A 21,287-nucleotide genomic window follows, 5' to 3' on the forward strand; every position below is an offset into this window, starting at 1 on the left:
TGTCTTTTCATCTTTTAGACCTGAGCCTGGGAGGCTTTGACACTCTCAAATTCTGTTACTTCAGTGGGATTGAGTGCTGTGTATTTTGCAGGGTCGGACATTTATGGACTCGTCAAGAAAGTTTAAGATCATTCCTGTAAGGAATGGTGACATTCCAAGGCTTACATTGCAAGTCCTCATGGTTACCAACAAATCCCTGGACACATGTTACAAGTGTGACCAATGCAGTGACATTTTCCTGACACTAAAGGAAGCCTTTACAAGGAAAAAAACAGAAGCCACTAAAACCAAGCAAGAAACCATCTTGACCCATACTAGCAACCACAGCAGACCCAGCCATTACTCCTGCAAAAAAGAAGGGGGCTATGACTATTAAGCTACCCTCCTCCAGGTTGTTGACATATAGGTATATACCTTTGACCTCACTCATCTTAATCCAGACATACGGGACAAGTTTTATTACAAACTGCAGTACATGGTTAAAGTTCATTATCTTTGAAAACTACATTATTCTGAAAACTACGTTATATTTGAAAACTACAAACTACATTTCAAAGTACATTATCTTTGAAAACTCATGGTGATCGGGGGAAGTCCCGGACGACTGGAAAAAGGCTAATGTATTGCCCATCTTTAAAAAAGGGAAGAAGGAGGATCCTGGGAATTACAGGCCAGTCAGCCTCACCTCAGTCCCTGGAAAAATCATGGAGCAGGTCCTCAAGGAATCAATTCTGAAGCACTTAGAGGAGAGGAAAGTGATCAGGAACAGTCAACATGGATTCACCAAGGGCAAGTCATGCCTGACTAATCTAATTGCCTTCTATGACGAGATAACTGGCTCTGTGGATGAGGGGAAAGCGGTGGACGTGTTGTTCCTTGACTTTAGCAAAGCTTTTGACATGGTCTCCCACAGTATTCTTGCCAGCAAGTTAAAGAAGTATGGGCTGGATGAATGGACTATAAGGTGGATAGAAAGTTGGCTAGATTGTCGGGCTCAACGGTAATGATCAATGGCTCCATGTCTAGTTGGCAGCCGGTATCAAGTGGAGTTCCCCAAGGGTTGGTCCTCGGGATGGTTTTGTTCAATATCTTCATAAATGATCTGGAGGATGGTGTGGATTGCACCCTCAGCAAGTTTGCAGATGACATTAAACTGGGAGGAGAGGTAGATACGCTGGAGGGTAGGGATAGGATAGAGAGGGCCCTAGACAAATTAGAGGATTGGGCCAAAAGAAATCTGATGAGGTTCAACAAGGACAAATGCAGAGTCCTGCGCTTAGGACGGAAGAACCCAATGCACCGCTACAGACTAGGGACCGAATGGCTCGGCACCAGTTCTGCGGAAAAGGACCTAGGGGTTACAGTGGACGAGAAGCTGGATATGAGTCAACAGTGTGCCCTTGTTGTCAAGAAGGCCAATGGCATTTTGGGATGTATACGTAGGGGCACTGCCAGCAGATCGAGGGACGTGATCGTTCCCCTCTGTTCAACATTGGTGAGGCCTCATCTGGAGTACTGTGTCCAGTTTTGGGCCCCACACTACAAGAAGGATGTGGAAAAATTGGAAAGAGTCCAGAAACACAAGGAAAGGTAATATATTTTATTAGACCAATGTTGGTGAAAGAGACAAGCTTTCCAGCCACACAGAGCTCTCCTTCAGTGCTGGGTACCACACTTGGGTACCACACTCAGGTACCAGTGTTATGCTCTGGTGCCCAGATCCTGCAATAGGCTACCCACACCTTGGGGGTGGCAGGGAGAGCTGGTGTTATTAATAGGGCTGTCAATTAATCGCAGTTAACTCACGCGATTAACTCAAATAAATTAACTGCGATTAAAAAAATCAGTCACCATTAATTGCACTTATAACAATAGAATACCAATTGAAATTTATTAAATATTTTTGATGTTTTTCTACATTTTCAATATTGATTTCCATTACAACACAGAATACAAAGTGCACAGTGCTCACTTAATATTATTATTTTTGATTACAAATATATGCACTGTAAAAATGATAAACAAAATAAATATTATTTTTCTGTTCACCTCATACAAGTGCAAACTCTTTATTGTGAAAGTATAACTTACAAATGCAGATTTTTTTTTGGTTACATAACTGCACTCAAAACCAAAACAGTGTAAAACTTTAGAGCCTACAAGTCCACCTAGTCCTACTTCTTGTTCAGCCAATCGCTAAGACAAACAAGTTTGTTTCCATTGACGGGAGATACTGCTGCCTGCTTCTTATTTACAATGTCACCTGAAAGTGAGAACAGGTGTTCACATGGCACTTTTGTAGCCGGCGTAGCAAGGTATTTACATGCCAGATATGCTAAACATTCTTATGTCCCTTCCATGCTTCAGCCACCATTCCAGAGGACATGCTTGCATGCTGATGATGCTCATTAAAAAAATAACGTGTCAATTAAATTTGTGACTGTACTCCTTGGGGGGGGGAGGGGGGAGAATTGTATGTCTCCTGCTCTGTTTTACCTGCATTCTGCCGTACATTTCATGTTATAGCAGACTCGGATGATGACCCAGCACATGTTAGTTTTAAGAACACTTTCACAGGAGATTTCACAAAAAGCAAAGAAGATACCAATGTGAGATTTCTAAAGATAACTATGGCCCTTGACCCAAGGTTTAAGAATCTGAAGGGCCTTCCAAAATCTGAGAAGGAGGGGATGTGGAACATACTTTCAGAAGTCTTAAAAGAGCAACACTTCAATGCAGAAGCTATGGAACCCAAACCACCAAAAATGGAAACCAACCTTCTGCTGGTGGCATGTGACTCAGATGATGAACATGAACATGAGCCGGTCCTCACTGCTTTGGATCATTATCAAGCAGAACCCATCATCAGCATGGAAGCACATCCCTTGGAATCTTGGTTGAAGCATGAAGGGACATATGAATCTTTAGCGCATCTGGCACATAAATATCTTGCAATGCTGGCTACAACAGTGCCATGCGAACGCCTGTTCTCACTTTCCAGTGACATTGTAAACTAGAAGCAGGCAGCATTAGCTCCTTCAAATTGTAACCAACCTTGTTTGTGTGAGTGATTGGCGGACCAAGAAGTAGGACTGAGTGGACTTGTAGGCTCTAGAGTTTTAATTGTTTTATTTTTGAATGCAGGTTTTTTTGTACATAATTCTACATTTGTAAATTCAACTTTCATGCTAAAGAGATTGCACTACAGTATTTGTATGAGGTGAATTGAAATATACAATTTTTTTGTTTTTTACAGTGCAAATATTTGTAATCAAAAATACATATAAAGTGAGCACAGTACACTTTGTATTCTGTGTTGTAATTGATTAATACACTTCCAAATGTAGTAAACATCCAAAATATTTAAAATAAATGGTATTTTATTGTTGTTTAACAGCACGGTTATTTTGTGTAATCGTGTGATTAATCGCGATTAATTTTTTTAATCGCTTGACGGCCCTAGCTATTAAGCATATAACCCCCCTTCACTCGCCTTCCCCCTTCTCCACGCAGCAGGGGGCGCTGCGGGGCCCTAGCTCACCGCCTCCCCCCCGCCCCCACCTTGTTTTGCCGGCCGGGCGAGCGGGCGGGCCCCGCGTGCGCCTGCGCAGACGGGCGGAGGCTGAAGAGCCCGAGTGCGGAGGTGGTGGCGGTTGTAGCGGGTCTGTTTTGCTGACGGCCCCGGGCTCAGCTGCTGGGCCAAGATGCCGGCCGTGTCGAAGGGAGACGGGATGCGGGGCCTGGCGGTCTTCATCTCCGACATCCGGAACTGTGAGTGCGGCCGCGGGGCCCGGCCGCGCTGGGAACGGGGACGGGGGCGGGGGCGGCGGCTGCTGCGGGTCCGCTCCGGGGGGGGGGCGCTTCGGAGCGGGGCCGCGCTTGGACGGGACGTCGCGGGGGCCAATCCGGGAGGGGCTGCTTGGAAGGGGGGAGCGGGGGCCGCCCTGGGGGAGGGACTGCTGCGGGGGGGGGAGAAGCAAGGGCTGTTCTCGGAGGGGGGGCGTGCTGACGTGGGGAGGCAGGTTGCTGGGGGAGCTGGGAGGGGCTGGGTTTGTATGGGGAAGGGGGCTGTGGGTGCCTTGCTTTAAATGCGGTGTCTTGGGGAGCCTGTACGGTCAGGGGACAAACAGTATGGGTGGGCTGGGACTCGGGCTTTCTATTATGATGGTGTCTCTATTTCAGTGGGTGTCTGGCCCGTCCTCCCCTTCCCCCCCCCCCCCCCATGCTCGCTTTGAGATCTCCAAGCGCTGCTGCGCCCTGGGGTTTCTTTCTTAGTGACTTGTGGTGAGGGGGACAGTCTCATTGCATGATGGCTAGTACCTAGTTCTTGGTTGTGTGGATAAAATGTGGATTGGGGTGGGGAGTTATTCCAAGTCCTCGGTTGTCATTTTAGCCAATGCAAAGGCGTGCAGTGTGTGTTAAGGAGGAAGACTCTGGCCTTGTTCCAGAGAAAACGTTTTGGTAGTGGAACTGATCTCTGTCCATCCCCCAACCCTTCTTCGTGGACACACTTAAATCTACTTTACAAGAGGGTTATATCAATTTAGCTTAATTCGGGATGCTACTGAATTAAGCTAAATCCATGTCCGTCGTAGGCCCGTTTAATTTTGCCCAAACAGGGTGTTTGTGCCACTCTAAATTGTTTAAAAAAAATTTGTTCGTTAGACAAGTGTAACATGTGCAGTCAGAGTTTTTGTCCCTGATCTTTGAGAAGCTCAAAGGTGAGGTGAAAAGAGTAATGAAAAGAAAACTGTGTGGCTGAGGGTGATGGCAAGGGAGGGGTTGTATGTGTCAGAGAGAGAGAGTCAAACACACATACTCTGCTGTGTCTGATAAAGGGAAAAGGTAGAGGAGGAGGGGCGCATGCTAGAGAGAAGCCTGAATTCTTGGAGTTCTTTGTGTGATCTTGGGAATTGGATTAATATTAAGCACAATGATAACTCTTCTTAAAATGTTTCCAACCAAACACTGCAAGTTCATGAGAACTCCTGAACACAAAATTAGTCATTGATCAAATGTCACTGACTTTCAATGTGTTAAATAAACTAAACTAACACTGAAGTGTTAACTTAGGTAAAACTCTTATAAAAAATTACCCAACAGTGTTACTTTAATATTCATCCATGATACTGATGAACTAATGGGATCATTGAAGCCATTTGTCATTCTTTGAGTATATCTAATTTGCTTGGATACAAAACATGTAGGGATTGTGGCTTGTGCTACATATATACAGACTAGATGAGAGGCAATATGATTTTTCACAATCAGAACTGCGCAAAATAAAAATTCCATGGCTGGAAGAAATTAAATTTTTGCTTGCAGTTGAAGATGATTGGGACTCTTGGAATTGATAACTAAAAAGGTGGTGCTCATTTCTGGAGCGGTAATGGTTGTCTTAGTGTTCCATATTGATGATTGGCATTATACAGTTTTCCTGCCTAGACACGGTATAAAAAAACCCCATACACTTTGTACGATGAAGACAAAATGCAAGCAGTGGTAATGGAGGCAGAGGTAGAAGAAATTACTCAGCTGGAGTGTGGATAAGGATGGAAATGGGGGCAGCATGGTCTTTAAGTAATTTTTGGATGTATCTATTATATAAACAAGGCAACAAGCAACCTGTTGTATGGTGGTGACATTAAGGATCTCTAGCCTGCAACTGGAGAAGAAAGATGGTCCAGTGGTTAGGGCACTAGCCTGGGACTTGGGAGATTCAGGTTCAATTACCATCTCTGCTACAGACTTCCTGTGTGACATGGGGCAAATCATGTAATCTCTCTGCTCCCATTTCCATTAAAATGGGGTTAACGGCACTTCCCTACCTTACAGGGTATTATGAAAATAGATAAACGGATTGACCGTGGGGCACTCAGATACTGTGGCAATGGATGGTTAGGCAACTAGGAGGGAGGTATCTAAGATGAGCCAGAAGCAGATTTTCTTATTTTTTTCATTTGGTGGGCCCAGCTATATTACAGATTTCCTGGTGAAATTCAGAGTCCTATGTAAACTCTGGGAATTCAGTGACATTTAACATGAAATATAACTGCTATCATGCTTAATACTGTAGTGACTGCAACCATCGATTGTTTTCAGGCAGTTGCCCAAGAGTACTGCTATTCTGTTCTTCATAAAGATTGGTTATGCTAGCTCACACTCTAAGAACACATAGCATGTTCCTATTATTTGGGCTGAATTAATGGACCAAGAGAAAAATCAGGCAGGTGATAATGGAACCCGGAACAGATGAAACATACAAGAGAAAATTAATGGTCACACCAGTTTTTCCATAAAAGCTAATTTGGGCTCTTGATTTAGCCCTGTTAGTTTTGCACAAGGACTTGAATTTGGAGGATATATCACATAGTAATAAGTTGGAGAAACTTAAAACGTGTAAGTGTCTAGTAATATTGTGAATCAAGTCTAGGCTCAGTGTGCCAAGACACTGCTAGGATGCTAATAGGCAGACATCTGAATGTCATCAGCCTTAGAAGGATCCAGCTGAAGAGAAATAAAAAGGCCTTGCTTGTATTTGCTGCATGAACTAGGTTGGCAAAATGTAATTTTGTAATAAAATCAATAAAATATTCACCCTCTCATTCTTCAGACAAGTTTTTTCTTACTATACAGATGCTGCTATAAAACGAAAATAATTGAGCTCATTGTTTATATTTAATTCGTAGCAGCAACACTGATCCTATATGAAGACTCTCGTGACTTTCTCTCACATTTTTCTCTAGTATATCCACTGTCTGCCTCTGATAGACATTGTTTTCCTCAATTCATAATATAGAACCTGGTATTATTTTGTTTGATACTAGTAAGCAAAATGTAATATAGAATTAAGTGCATAAATAAAATGAAGAATGCCTTGACAACTAAAGCAGAGCAGTAATGATCACTTTAAGTATTTCTAAGATAGCACCTACCACTGTTGAATAAAATAGAAGTTGATTCAATAAAAGATATAACCTCACCCACCTTGTTTATTACTTATTGCTGTCCTTTACAGTAATGTTTACATAGTGGACTTTGTTCTTCACCTCTCTGGGGTTTTCCAGCTTTGCGTACTTTTTCTTTTCTTGTAATCCTCGTCTTTGTGGATATGACTGCAAAAAAGTGGCCTTGTAATATGTTATGAAAAAAGCAAAACTCAGGTTCAGCCTTGTTTTCTGGAAGGCAGTTAATGCAATCCCTAGATTTTTTTTTTTTCTTTTGCCCGGAGAGAGGGAAAAGCCCCCTATTGTGTGCACCAGTACTGTAGACAGTTCCAGTAATCATTAATTTCTGCTCTAGACTTTATTCCTAAGTTTCAGAGCCGCCACTTTGAAAATGTTGGTAGACCTTTTAAATAGCAAAGGCAGCGGTGGAGGTGGGAGAGCGGGTTGCTTATACTGAAATCGAGCTTTTTTTTTCTTAATGTTGTCATTTGTTAAGGTTACAAAATGGCACTGAAGCCCTTTTAGGGCTAGCTTCTGCTCTCAGACACAATGTGAGATACATCCAACAATGCAAAATTGTAATGTGGTAACTTAGTAGAGCTACTGATACTAACTCTTAGTACTTCTCCTCAGACTCCAGCTCTTGCACCTTTTTCATCTTCTCCCCCATACACCAACCTTTTTCTCTTGGGCTCAATCCTTGGTATTGCAAAAAGTTCATTTTGTCTTCTGTTAGTGATGTGATTGCCCCCTTCAGCATTCCCCAGTTGCATGGAGATATCTTACAGACTACCTTTTCCCCACTTTGTTTCAAGAAAACAATCTCTATTTAAAAAAGATCAAGAATATCTCTTACACATTGTAATAGCGTCAGACCTTGGATTTATATTAGAATAAGCCAGACTCTCAAGCCAGATAAGATACTGGATGTTTTTATGTTATCTTTTTCTGTATTTTAGAAATCAAAAACAAATTATAACTACAGGCATTTTAAGAACTGTTTTCAGTTGCTTATAACTTTGTCAAATTTAAACTGCTTAGGTTGAAATTTTCCATGCAGGATGACTTTTGGAGAAAACTTGAGGGGAAAAAACTAAGCAGTCTTGATGAATTTAAGGACATTTTTTTGCCAATATTAAATGTTTAAAATATTTCTGAGAAACCCTAGCACCTTCATGCTTGGGGGTGGGGATCGGCACTGACTTCAGAGATGCTATTTATTGTCTCTGCAATCCACTCAAACTTTATATCAGCCTCTGAAAATTTCTGTTAACACATGCACAAAATTTCTATTTCTTGCTGTTTGGGCCACTGTGCTCCCCCCTAGGTAGCATGGATGAGGAAACTGGCTAATTAGAATGGAATGGGATAAACTCCAGAGGCAGAAGGGGTGCCCTGTGTGGGGAGAATGGGCTATAGGCAAACAGTATGCAACCATCCCTAGAGGGTATTCCTCCAGAACCTGATTCTGAGCCCCAGCCTTCCTATGCTGTTAGCAAATAGCATGAAACCCATCCCCAGCAGTGTCTCATACCCCTTTAGAGGCTGGTCCACAAAGGATGGAAGTCTGCTTGTGTTACCAATTACTTAATTAGCTCAAGCGGTACAGGTTTGTACTATGGATCTAAAGGTGCCAGTCCTGCCATTGACTTATGGAAGGGTCAGTATGATTCCATATGATATTTTGTGTTTTCAGTTTGCTTCTTAAAATTTTTAAAGAAATGTATACCAGAAAACCACATTAAGACAAACATGGAGGTAGCAAAATCAGGCACTAAAGATTAGAAAAGAATTAAGGTTGCCTGCAGCCTTAATTTACCTCCTTATGGATATGCGTTATGGTAGTATTTAGTTGTGGCCACCTACTATTTTTTCCAAAGGACTCCTACTTCACTCAGCCCCCAGGATAGATGGTGCTTTCTGAATGGTTGCTCTTCAGTATTTTCTAGACATAAACGATGGGTATGTAGATCAATGCACTGAGCTTCTCAGAAGCTAATTCTAGGCAAACTCACAATGCCTAAAACACTGAAATTATTAAGTGTTTAAATTAAAAACTTTGTTTACTATATCTGTTAAATGTGTTCTGTGCACAACATCAAATCAAAATAGTTCTTGCAACATTACAGCCCTTTTACTGGAGTAGGCTGGCCAGTTATTTAAAAAATAAACAATAGTTATGTTTTTCACTTGGTAAACCGTGACACAGCTTAATCCCTAAGGTCATAGTCTGTGGCATAGCTATGAATTGCACTTGTCTTCTGAGCCCCAGTTTAGTGCCTTGGCCACAAGAGCATCTTGCCACAATTAGTTTATATTTCTGTATCCTACCATCTTCACCTTAGTTACTGTAATCTGGAGTCATTCAATTGTTCTTGCATAATGAGGAAACTTCTCCTCTGTTAACTTGTTCTGTATCCTACTCTTCAGAGGAGATGCTAAATCTCCTGTCGTCCTAGCAACAGATTTGAGGCCACCATGGCTATTCAAAGATCTCCATCTTCTCCCAGGAAACCAATGTATGTGGAAGTGTCACATGAAAAATAGAGCCTTTCTATACAATTAACTTCCAGAGGATCCGTTTTCAGCATGATTGTTCACTGTCAGTGTACAAATGTAGTTTTGCAAGGGAGGCCATTAAACTACGAAATGTCTCCCTACACTTGAGAAGGGGCTCCTAGTACACAGTTAATGATCCTTTACAAGTGATTAACATGATGTACAGAATTATTTTGATTCTCCTCCCCCCTTCCCCCCATGACATTCTGGGGAATAAGAAGCTGAGTCTGAACTGAATTTCAGACTTTCATGGGATATTAAACCTAAGATTACCAAAGCTGCTCACAGTGGAGCTTTCTAAATTAATAATTGAAATGAAAAATAAATTTACTGGTTAAATGTATTGAGTTCTGTATAGTAAAAAAAAATGCATATATTGGAATAAAAGATCTAAGTCTTATAGATGCAATGATGCTTTAAGGATTACTGAATTGATTGCAAGCGACAAATCCAGGAACAGTTTAATCTCATGATTGTCATTTGTTGCTTAAGTTTTGGAGTGATAAGATGAGCTTTATCTCTGTCAAAGTAAATTGCTGCCCTTAAAACTAAGACATCCCTTTCTAGAACATGGCATAATGCAATCTTCTGATATAATCCTGACATAGAGCATGCCTAGCTCCTCTCTTGATTTGGCCAGTCAGTTTAATTTTAAACTTGACATAAAATGATCCCATCAAATGTGCTTAAATTGTGACCTTATCCAGATTCAGACTTTGAATCAAATGAGAAGTTACAACACTCCAAAAAAATAAATATTTACATCTGTTTTTCTTCCCAAAATGGTAAAACCAGAAACTCAAGTTATGCAAGTTATCGACACAGTCTTACTGTCTTTGTCCCCTGCAGATGTGTTTAACAGTGCAATTTTAAATCTTAACTCTTGTTTTGATTTAAATTTTAGTGGCAGTGTTCTGGTGACAACATCTACAGAAGTTAAACATAAGGATGATTTTGTTCTACATTATAAAGCGGGGGAGGGTTCTTAAGAGGATATGTGTACCTATTGGTATCTTTTGTATGGTTGTAGCCGTGATTCCTCGCCCCCTCTTGATTGCTAATGAAAATGGAAGTTCAAGTTTTCTTTGGAAAAAATAAACCATTACAAGACATGTTGCCCAAGAAATGTTTTAAAATGCTTCTACTCTCTCCCTTTGTCTGATTGGTCTTACAGAATCTATTTTAACTCTGGATGTGGTAGGTCTTATGATTTAGCTGATGCAAGGTAATGAGTAAGAAGCTGTGAATAGAATAGTGCTACATCTTCATTTCATTAACAGGTTTAACAATAGTAGACAACAAATTATGTCACATCTAAGAAATCCAGCTTTAGGTCACATGGCCTCTGAAATGTGTGTTTTACTAAGTTTTGGACCATTTCATGGAGACCAAGATTTCCAGTTCAAATGGAAATCAACCCATCTGATTTCAGAACTGTGGGATAATGTAGCAGTTCTTCAGAATCCAAATACTTTGAAGGTGTTTTAAGGGCTTGTCTACACTGTGGGGTAATGCACTGTATGGGAGGGTGATTTCTAAAGTGTACTAATGAGCTGTGTTTTACTTGGTCCATGTAGACTCAACTGGAGTGCAATAGATGTTCTCTAGCACGCATTAATGTAATATTGTTTCAAACAGCAGTGTTACAATAGACTAGACTAGGGAACCTGTAGTGTGCTCCAGTAAGGTCTGTGTGGACCAATTAATGCACAGCATGTTCGTGCTGTTGAGAAGTCACTTCCCCCTTACCCCACTGTGTTGACAAGCTCCAACTCTAATATGTTGTTGCAACACTCTGTACTCTTGCCTCAACCATCTTTGCAAATGCTTGCTGTTGTTACTGCTGCAGTTTACTACTTGCTGCAGTTTCCACGGTATGCATCCGATGAAGTGAGCTGTAGCTCACGAAAGCTCATGCTCAAATAAATTGGTTAGTCTCTAAGGTGCCACAAGTACTCCTTTTCTTTTTGCGAATACAGACTAACACGGCTGTTACTCTGAAACCTGTTGTTACTACAGTGGTCTCTGAGATGCAGGCGTTTCTGTCTTCCAGTAGTACATTGATTCTGTTGCTCAGTTATCAGAAATGAGGCACAATTGGAGAAAGTAGCATTTCAGCTTCTGTACTTAATCTTGACAACTGGATCTCACATGTTTTTCCAGCAAAAGCAACATTCTATCTGTTTGGTAAGGGTGCTAATGGTAAATGGTGAATAGTGGTGCTGAGAAGAACTGCTGGAGGGTTTTACCTTAACTGATCTGAATAATGTAGGTAAAATAGTTAAGTTTGAGTTAAATTTCTTCCTACTGTCTTAGACCTATTGGGCTTCGGCAACATGGGGCGGCACAGGCCAATGCTTTAGAAATAGCTGTTAGCATTTTAAAGGCACTCCTGGGGAGTGGGGGCAGTATTGCAAGACTGGCTTCATGCTTAAATCTTTCTCTGTATGGTTAACGACACTTACTTATCTCCCAGCAACACAACTCTTCCAAATGGAGGTATGAAATAACTTTATTTTTTAACTACGAATCTCCACCCTGAAAATGAAGACCGTTAACAGCCATTTTTGCTACGGAAACCTATATGCCATTGCACTTCTTTAAAGTACGCACTGATAACTCAACCCAAATAAAGTATCATCTTGATGGAATGTACCTAGAGAAGAAAGTGAGAGCTGCTGCTAGAGACACAGGAAACATGAGACTTCCCCTGAACATTTTTAAACAAGTTTCTCTTGAATTTTTTGCTTAATGTAAAATGCAGAAAAAATGCCAACAGCCTGTTTTTAGGCATACTTTTTATCTTCTGATGCTATTCCCTGTGTCTCCAGATGCTGCTCATACTTTTCTGTCTTTTTTCAGGCATTTTCTTTCAAACTTCTCCCCAGCATTTAGTTTCAAACCTAGATTATCTGTCCCCCACCAAATTTCATAGATGCATTTTCCCCCTACCGTGTGCTGAAATGGGACAGGTGTCAAATCCCTCGAGGGTACTGTTTTTATACCTACTGTGCCTTGAGAATGGTGTTCCTCTGTGTCTGGTTTGCACATGGGAAAATGGGTGCAATGTGGAGGAGAAGCAGAAGAGTGTAGATTGGATTAGGGGAGTGCACACTGAATTTTCCCTCTGGCAGAAGACACAACCCCACTGTGTATCCTTTGTGGTACTGACCCAGGGGCTACCACAGTCAGTGGAAGTCATTGGTAGAACTGCTTTTAAGGAGCTGGCAGTGGGGAACAGTGTGGAGGTACAAGCTTCCCACAGGACTCTTGAGATTGGCCAGTTTGGGACCAACCTACTCCTTAGGTGGAAAAAGAGAGAGGAACTCATTGAGGTGAGTAAAACTAGTAAGTCTCTTGAAGAGATTTCACTCCTTCCTGTGAAATAGCATGCATAGGAGGAACAGGGCCTTAGTGATCATGTAGTTCTTTAATTAACAAAAGAGAGACTTTGGCCATATTTCAACTGCAGAGTTAACCTAGGTTTACACTTGAGTAACATTGGTCGAGTGAGAGTTGCCACGCTGCAAAATAATGTTCTACCTGTTTTGTGTTAGCAGCTGACAAGTTGTGCTAACTCGAGCTGTAGCTTATGCCTCCTGACAGGCTGGCCAATTCACGTTAAAAGCACCACCACACTGAAGCTGCAGGTTCTTCTGTGTGAACAGGACTCTAGTTAATATGAACACTTAAGTTGCAACTCAAGTTAACTTTGCAGTGAAGACAATCCATCTGAAAGCTTTCCCAGTTTTTTTAATACTATATAATGTCTATTAAATGACTACATCATTTAAGGCACTTGTAAAAGATCACTTTTTTGCTTTTCTCTCTTCCTCAGTCTATCTTTTTACTCAGTTTTCCTCCTTTTTCCTTTTAATGTGTTCTCTGCTTCCCTTTCTTCTCCTAGTACTACTGATTTAATTTTTAGTATAACAGTACTTTGCACAGTCTAGGGGTCTAGCAGAAGCAGTAAAAATTAACTGAAGCTCATTTCGCGCTGGAGCTGCAAACAGCACTAACTAGGAACAGCAAAACTAGAACTTGAACGATTCTCCTTGGGCAATTAACCTGGAGAGGATATCTGAAACATAACTTGTATTTCTGAACAATAATCTTCAACTGTTATGATCTTACCCTCCTTTTGTCCTTTCCTCATGAATTCTGAAGATTTTGTTTCTCGGTGGACGCTTACTCATTAGGGTAACAATGTTAAGAGCAAGCTTTGAGCCTGAATCACCAGCACCTAATTTATAACAAGCCTAAGGATTTATAGGGGTTTGATGGACCTACTATGTATATCTGACTCCTCTGCCCCGTCCCCCCCAACTTTGTTGCTAATAAACTGTTATTATCTACCAGCTTTGAAATATGAGGCCTGATGGACCAAAATCTGGGCGAAGTTAACAGAGGCTTTTGTGGCTTGTCACTGAGAAAGTGCAGTTTAGCTGTATCAACTTCTGTTTCAATCATGTCTGAGCATGCTTATTGTCATCCCCAAATCCCTCTGAAATAAGCAAGTTTAGAAACTGCAGATGAATAAGGAGACTACATGGGCAAAGCCAGACTACTTTTCGTAGGTTCAGCTGGCATTCTGTAAAATCTTTTTAGAATAGTGTAATAATATAGCATTGATCTTCGAGATGTTGCCATAATCTTATGAATGTGTTCACATTGCTTCAGAAATATGACTACTTAATTACTGATTAGCGAGGGGGGGAAATAATTTTTTGGTGAATAATGCAGAAGTGCAAGAGTAGAAGCTTTAGGCTATTTTCATCAGGGTATTTTTTTCTTGAAGCTGTAATTTTTGCAGTAGGAATTAATGTCTCCTTAAATTTACCAGATGAGGTTCAGATGTCCTAAAAGTAGCCAGATTTGAACTTCTTGTGATAAATGGTTTATCTGGATTTTGGGAAAGTTGTACACTTAAGTATTGGGTGTGGGTGTGGGAACATTATATTCTCACTGGAACTAGGAATTCTGTTACATAGACCAGATTTTGGCATAGTTCACTTGTGATGATGCACTAAGTACCAAAACAGTAGACATTTCAACTAACTCAGGAGTAAAAACAAATACTCTGTTTATAAGCTTGCACTGAAATATTAAGTGGGTAATAATTTTCATATATGGATATCTTTGTGTCACTCATGTTTAGTTCAGTTCTTGCTGTCTTTCACTGGCTGTCACAAAAGCAGACTGGAGGTTATTGGGAATTCACTGGAAATAATATGGATCAATGTAAAACTGAGAGCTTTCTATTGATCTAAATAAGTTAGCATGCTAGTCCCCATCTGTTCACTGAAGTGTTACCCAAAAATGAAGTGGAAGACATTTGGCAGCACATTTGAGGAAAATAGGTTAGAAAAAGGGGAAAGGACTCCTCTTATTTTGGTCAGAAATTCATTGTCATGTAATAGCACATATAAAATGCCCATCATCCTAGTATCTATTACATTAAACACGATCAGCAACTATGTAACTACCCTACCTATGAATTCTACCTGCTCAGGGCAAGATTTTCAAAGGCACGAGGTGCCCAACTACCTATTTTGCCTTTGGAAGATCTGCCCTGTGGCTGTTCAGAAAAAGAGGACTTTTTTGGTCAAGGCTTACTCCCTGCAAGGGCAGGATGTAGTCTAATGATTCAGGTCCTAAGATAAGCACCTGGCAGGCAGCTGCTACGGGGTGCTATAAGTCTGTGCAGTCCGTTTGTTTTCCCCCCTTCCCCCACCCCTTCACCCTGCTGTTCCAGATAACCAGCTGCATGTCAGATTAGGGAGAGGAGGAGGGTGGAATTGGCATCATACTTCATGAAGCTAATGACATTCTCTGTAGGGAAGAGCTAATCCTTACTGTAGTTTTGGCATCAGTGTTCTTCCATTGCTGATTAAAAGGAATAGTTTTCAGTGTATTGGTGCCAGAGCTATTCAGAATAGCAGTTCAGCAGAGCATACAATAGGTACTTTAACTACAAATTTACATGAACCTTTCCATCAAAGTGAAAAGTTGCCATTTAAAGGCAGGTGAAATGAGTAAAAATAATTTGTATTTATTATACTAAAACTTAGTATAATAACCATGCTGATATCAATGAGTTACTGCAGGGGAGTTTTTAAAGCCTGCATCCACTGTCAGTGGGGATCAGGAATTCAGGACTTCCTTGTTCTCAGTCCTATGCTTGGTTCACTAGACCATTCTGCATCATACTTCTGAGTGCCTTTCCTTTGACCCAAAAATCACATTAATTGGTCAGCAGAGTATTTAGATGAGATGGAATTAGTCTGGGAGTGTCTAATTCTATGGGCAGATTGATAGAAAGGAAAGGGGGGGGTCATTTAATTCTTAATCTGTGGAATCATAATTTCAATGGTGTCATTCTGCAGTGTGCTGCGGCAGCGGGGACCTGCTGCCCTCCTCCTCTCTTCTCTCTCCCCCCACGGCCCTCTAGTTGGTGAAAATTTTGATAATATAATTTCATTGGAAATGGGCCGAGTTGTGTATCATTCGAAAGTCCTTTTTCCCATGAGTACAAGGGAACCAAACAAGACAGACCTAGACCAATTATGTAGATGTTACACATTTTCTCAAATATACATATTTTTAATTATACTTTAACACAGGTGTGTCAAACATGTAGCCCTCACAAGTTAAATTGTGGTCCTCCTCTGACAGCACAGTTACCAGTTAATGCTTACAACATGATACCTGGTGAATTTTTTTTTAATATTACAGATTACTATAAATGGAAGGAGGGCTTCAAGTTGATTTGCCATCATTGGCAAAAAGGAAGTGTATCAGTGATTTTGATTATCACTTTGTTTGTTATGCCAAACGAGTTGTAATGAGGCACTGGATAAGATGTCAGCACCCAGCCAGAAATTAGTGAAATCCATCTGCAAATGGTATGCACATACATTACATAACATAATTGCAATCCCTAAGTAATTTATTACAAAATCCTTGTTTTTACTTTGGTCTTGATCATTTTTAAGGCATCAGTGGGGAGACAGAGTACCAAGTAGTAGCTAAATCCTTGGAGAGTACTGCTGCAGAGGCTTGGTTAAACACAGCGCTCAGTGGCACCTTATGTGCACCCATAAACTGAATTTGGCAAAGTTGGAGAGGAAGTACATTAAGTATTAGGAAAAAATTGAAGATGCTGGGACAAGTGCCAGCTGTGCGCAAGACTTGTCTTATGCTATGTTCCATGGCACACATTTTGAGAGGAACACCGGCTTCTTCTAGGGTAAGCTGGAAGTGCAGAAGCATCCATTAATCACAGTTTCAACACGACGGGTGAGAATTTGTATGACACAGTCACACTTAGTGAGAACGACGTAAGTGGGTACGTTAGCCCAAAAGAGGCCCAAGCATATGACATTGCATATTATATTGAGTGCTACAGCAGTAATGCATGTAATGTGTTGTGTCAACAGGTAAAATCAATAGAAATAAATACAGACTTTTCTTTTAAATTTTTACTGCAAATTGTGGGACTCTGCTAGAGTTCTGAATTGTCTTGTCGTGGCTCTAATGGATGGGAAAGTGGTGGGGATGGCTGAAGTGGAGGCTAAGTACTAAGAGCTAAGAATTATGTGCTTTGAATGGGATTGAAGAGGAACAAATGTTGAATAAGACAGAACACTGCATATGTGCCCAGCAAAAAGCAAACTAATGCATATCCTGCATGGTCTTCCTAAACCAGCACCTACTGACAACATGGTCAGTACCTTATGCTAGCAGAGGCCTTTCAGCATAGCAATCGTAGATAGTATGGCTGAGATGCAAGTTCTTAACAAACCAGAAACTGTTAACACCTGGTTTCAGAGCATCTGATGAAGTGAGCTGTAGCTCACGAAAGCTCATGCTCAAATAAATTGGTTAGTCTCTAAGGTGCCACAAGTACTCCTTTTCTTTTTGTTAACACCTGCTGAGATTTGGCTGAACTTTTCATTATAAGGCTACCAAGAACATACTGGACCTAGGACAAAGTCCATCTCCTATGGACACATGTGTAAAGGAATCAATTAAAAATCTTACCAGAAAGAAGAGACTCCATGGTATTGCACCTGTCCAGTATAAAATCATTGACTCTACAAACACCTCTAGTGTCAAAATGAAGAAGCTGGTGTTTTGTAATTGCAGAAAGGATGGGTTAACGATGTACTTGAAGGAAAAAAAGAATTGCTCGAGGAATTTCATCATCACATGGCATAAAGACGATGCTACCTTGCACTCTGTGTAGTTTCTTCATAGCTCCCATGAGGAGGCTGACACTAAAATGATCTTGCATACCATCAATGCCATAGAGAGGTGCTATGAAACGCTAGACTTTTGTACGTGACAGAAGTTGTCGTGCTTTCTGTGAGATGCTATCCAAGACTTCTGCAAGGTTCTGTTTTTGTGCCTGCTGCTGGGGAACAGAATTGCTGTTTCTGTCAGAGATGATGTGTTCCCATCACTCGCACCATTAAAAGCTAAGAATATAAGAACATAAGAATGGCCATACTGGGTCAGACCAAAGGTCCATCCAGCCCAGTATCCTGTCTACCGACAGTGGCCAATGCTAGGTGCCCCAGAGGGAGTGAACCTAATAGGTAATGATCTAGTGATCTCTGTCCTGCCATCCATCTCCATCATATGACAAACAAAGTCTGGGGACACCATTCCTTACCCATGACTGTGCTGCCAGGTTTCTGGGCCCTTTCAGGATGTGATACTGCTGGAGGGTTGGTTGTAGAGACCAAATTAACTTACTGGAAGATATTTGATTCAGCCTCCAAGACACTCTCCTAGCTTTGAAGGTACTCAGAATGGCTGAGATCTCACTGATGAGGTCATAAATGCACTGGAGGTGTGCATATACTGAGTTTACTGTTTGAAGACTAACATTGTGACACTTGCAGAGCTACACTAATGGATATTTTCCAAGAATCAGACAAAGGAGAAAAATTTATATCTGCTATCAAGAGGGCAAATTATCAAGCAATGGAATAGCTCTGGGATGATTATGTCCAAAACTACCCTCCGCTATCTGGCATGGAGGGGTCTTGGCAGATAGACTGAGCACACCAGTTATGTGTGAAATACCATGCAGTCCAGTATCAGTCCTTCAGCTAATCAAATGCTTGTGAACAAAGACCAGATGCACACCACCCTGCAGATGTTTGGCCAGCAGCCTGCCTTATACACAGATGTGTGGAGTGCAGACAAGGATTGGTGAGAACCATGTCTAGCAGCAGTGCTCTAGATGGAGATGACACTGATGACTTCGATGAATAAATGTGTTCATTCCTACATGTCAAGGCTAACTTCCCTAGCATTACCAAAATCAGTATCTTCTTTTATGTAAGCAATGCATCCCTGTATAGAAGCATAATTAACAGTTCTAGGTTTGTCATGTTTGGTACCATTGTGTTTGGGAGAAAGGACTTTCAAGTGATATTGAACTTGACCCATTTCCAACAAAATTATATTAAAATTGCAGCAACTGTTGATCAGGTGATTCCGCAGTTTCTTTGAGAGCGTGTGGCACAAGCTGTCAGCATAGTCTGTGTGGTATGTAGATTGTAATGGATTTTTTACCTTCAGTCCTTTTGGTACGATGTCCATCTGTTTGTTTGCATTTGGAAAGGAAGATGATGTCTGTCTGTATCTGTGCAAGTTTTTTATGCAGTTGATTTCCACTCCATACGGCTAAATGCAGTGCCTTGCATAATGACAGGTTTCAGAGTAACAGCCGTGTTAGTCTGTATTCGCAAAAAGAAAAGGAATACTTGTGGCACCTTAGAGACTAACCAATTTATTTGAGCATGAGCTTTCGTGAGCTACAGCTCACTTCATCGGATGCATACTGTGGAAAGTGTAGAAGATCTTTTTATACACAAAGCATGAAAAAATACCTCCTTCCATCCCACTCTCCTGCTGGTAATAGCTATAAATGCCTATAGTTATCCTTGGGGACGCAGCCTACGCCTTGCTCCTATGGCTCATGAAGCCATACACAAGCAGCCTGGACAGTAGTAAGGAGCAGTTCAACTATAGGCTGAGCAAGTGCAGAATGGTGGTAGAATGTGCCTTTGGACGTTTAAAAGCTCACTGGCGCTGTTTGCTGACTAGGTCAGACCTCAGCGCAACCAACAGTCCCATTGTTATTGCTGCTTGCTGTGTGCTCCGTAATATCCGTGAGAGTAAGGGGGAGACCTTTATGGCAGGGTGGGAGGTTGAGGCAAGTAGCCTGGTGTCTTGATGGTGCGCATCAGAAAGGCTTTGAAAACCAGTTTCATGACTGTCCAGGCTTCGGTGTGACAGGTGTGTGTGTTTTTTCCTTTATGTAAACCTGCCTGCTTTGTTGATTTTAATTCTCTGTAAGCCAACTACCCTCCCCTCTTTGAAATAAAGTAACACTTGTTTTGCAACCATGCATTCTTTCTTTATTTCTTAAAAAAAGAAGAGATAGCAGACAAGGTAGCCTGGGTGGGGAGTCGGAGGAGGGAAGGACAAGGCCACGTTGTTTATTGTAGCCACGTTCAAAATCAAACTGTCGGTTTGAAAGACAGCCTTCTCTTGCTTGGGCCATCCGCTGGATTGGCTGGGTGCCTGTAGCCTCCCCTCCTCCCCCCTGCACGTTCTTGGACGTCTGGGTGAGGAGGCTATGCAACATGGGGAGGCGGTTATACAGACGATGCGGGGGGGTGGCGGCTGTGCTCTTGTTGGCTTTCCTGCGGCTCCAACAGATGCTTCATCATATCTGTTTGCTCCCCCATTAGCCTCAGCATCGCTTCCTGCCTCCGCTCTTTGCGCTCCCTTAATTCTTTCCTGGCCTCTGCCACTGAATGCCTCCATGCATTAAGCTGTGCCCTATCAATGCGGGAGGACTGCATGAGCTCAGAAAACATGTCATCGCAAGTGCCTTTTTTTCACCTTCTAATCTGTGATGACCTCAGGGAGGGAGATAAGGGGAGCATAGAAACATTTGCACCTGGGGGGAGATAAAAAGGGAGAGTAAAATTGGGTTGGCTTCTTACACCTTCATAACATTTCGGAATGTTTTCAAACTGCAGCACCCCCCTTTCCCAGAGCAAGCAATTGGATTGGGCTTCACATTTAAAAGGAGAGGCTGCAGTATTCAGGTAGATGTCCTTTTACTGTTCCCTTACAAAAATTCCCCTATTTCAACCAGGTGTCCATGAACACTATTGCTTTTAAACCCTGTACTGTAGTTACAAATGTGCAGTCACCAGAGGTGCCTTCTCCGGCTTCAGGGTCGGGGATCCCGCCTTGGGAGGATATTGGCTCCAAGGTGATGAAAAGGTCCTGGCTGCTGGGGAGAATGGATTCACCACTTGCCTGTTGCGCATTCTCCTCCTCTTCATCCTTCTCCTCTTCCTCATCCACAAAATCCTCCTCCGTGCGGCATGAGACTACCCTCTTGCAGGGGTCCACGGACAGTGGTGGGATAGTGGTAGGGTCCCCCCCTAGAATGCCATGCAACTGTTCATAGAGGCGCATGTATGGGGCTCTGACCCGGAGTGACCGTTTGCCTCCTTTGTCTTTTGGTAGGCTTGCCTGAGCTCCTTAACTTTCACGCGGCACTGCTATGTGTCCCTGGTGTATCCTCTGTCCAACATGCCCTGTGAGATTTTGGCAAATATATTTGCATTTCTTCTTTTGGATCAGAGTTCTGCGTGCACAGATACTTCTCCCCATACAGTAATCAGATCCAATGTCTTCCTTTCGGTCCATGCTGGAGCTCGTTTGCGATTCTGGGACTACATG

General features: G+C 41.8%; 1 protein-coding gene across 7 annotated transcripts in view; it reads left to right on the forward strand.

The window, feature by feature from the left end:
• Positions 1-3,590: 3,590 nt before the first annotated feature.
• AP2A2 (adaptor related protein complex 2 subunit alpha 2) overlaps positions 3,591-21,287 on the forward strand; it is a 100,901-nt gene continuing 83,204 nt past the window's right edge. For all 7 annotated transcript variants that reach the window (XR_012159320.2, XM_073347187.2, XM_073347188.2 and 4 more), the window contains exon 1: positions 3,591-3,771. Coding sequence is in view for 6 of the 7 variants with exons in the window: in XM_073347187.2 (XP_073203288.1) it covers positions 3,705-3,771 (67 nt within the window). In the remaining variant the exon portion in view is untranslated. The remainder of the gene's footprint in view (positions 3,772-21,287) is intronic.

Source organism: Lepidochelys kempii, chromosome 6, assembly GCF_965140285.1.
Source record: "Lepidochelys kempii isolate rLepKem1 chromosome 6, rLepKem1.hap1, whole genome shotgun sequence".
Taxonomy (NCBI): Eukaryota; Metazoa; Chordata; order Testudines; family Cheloniidae; genus Lepidochelys; species Lepidochelys kempii.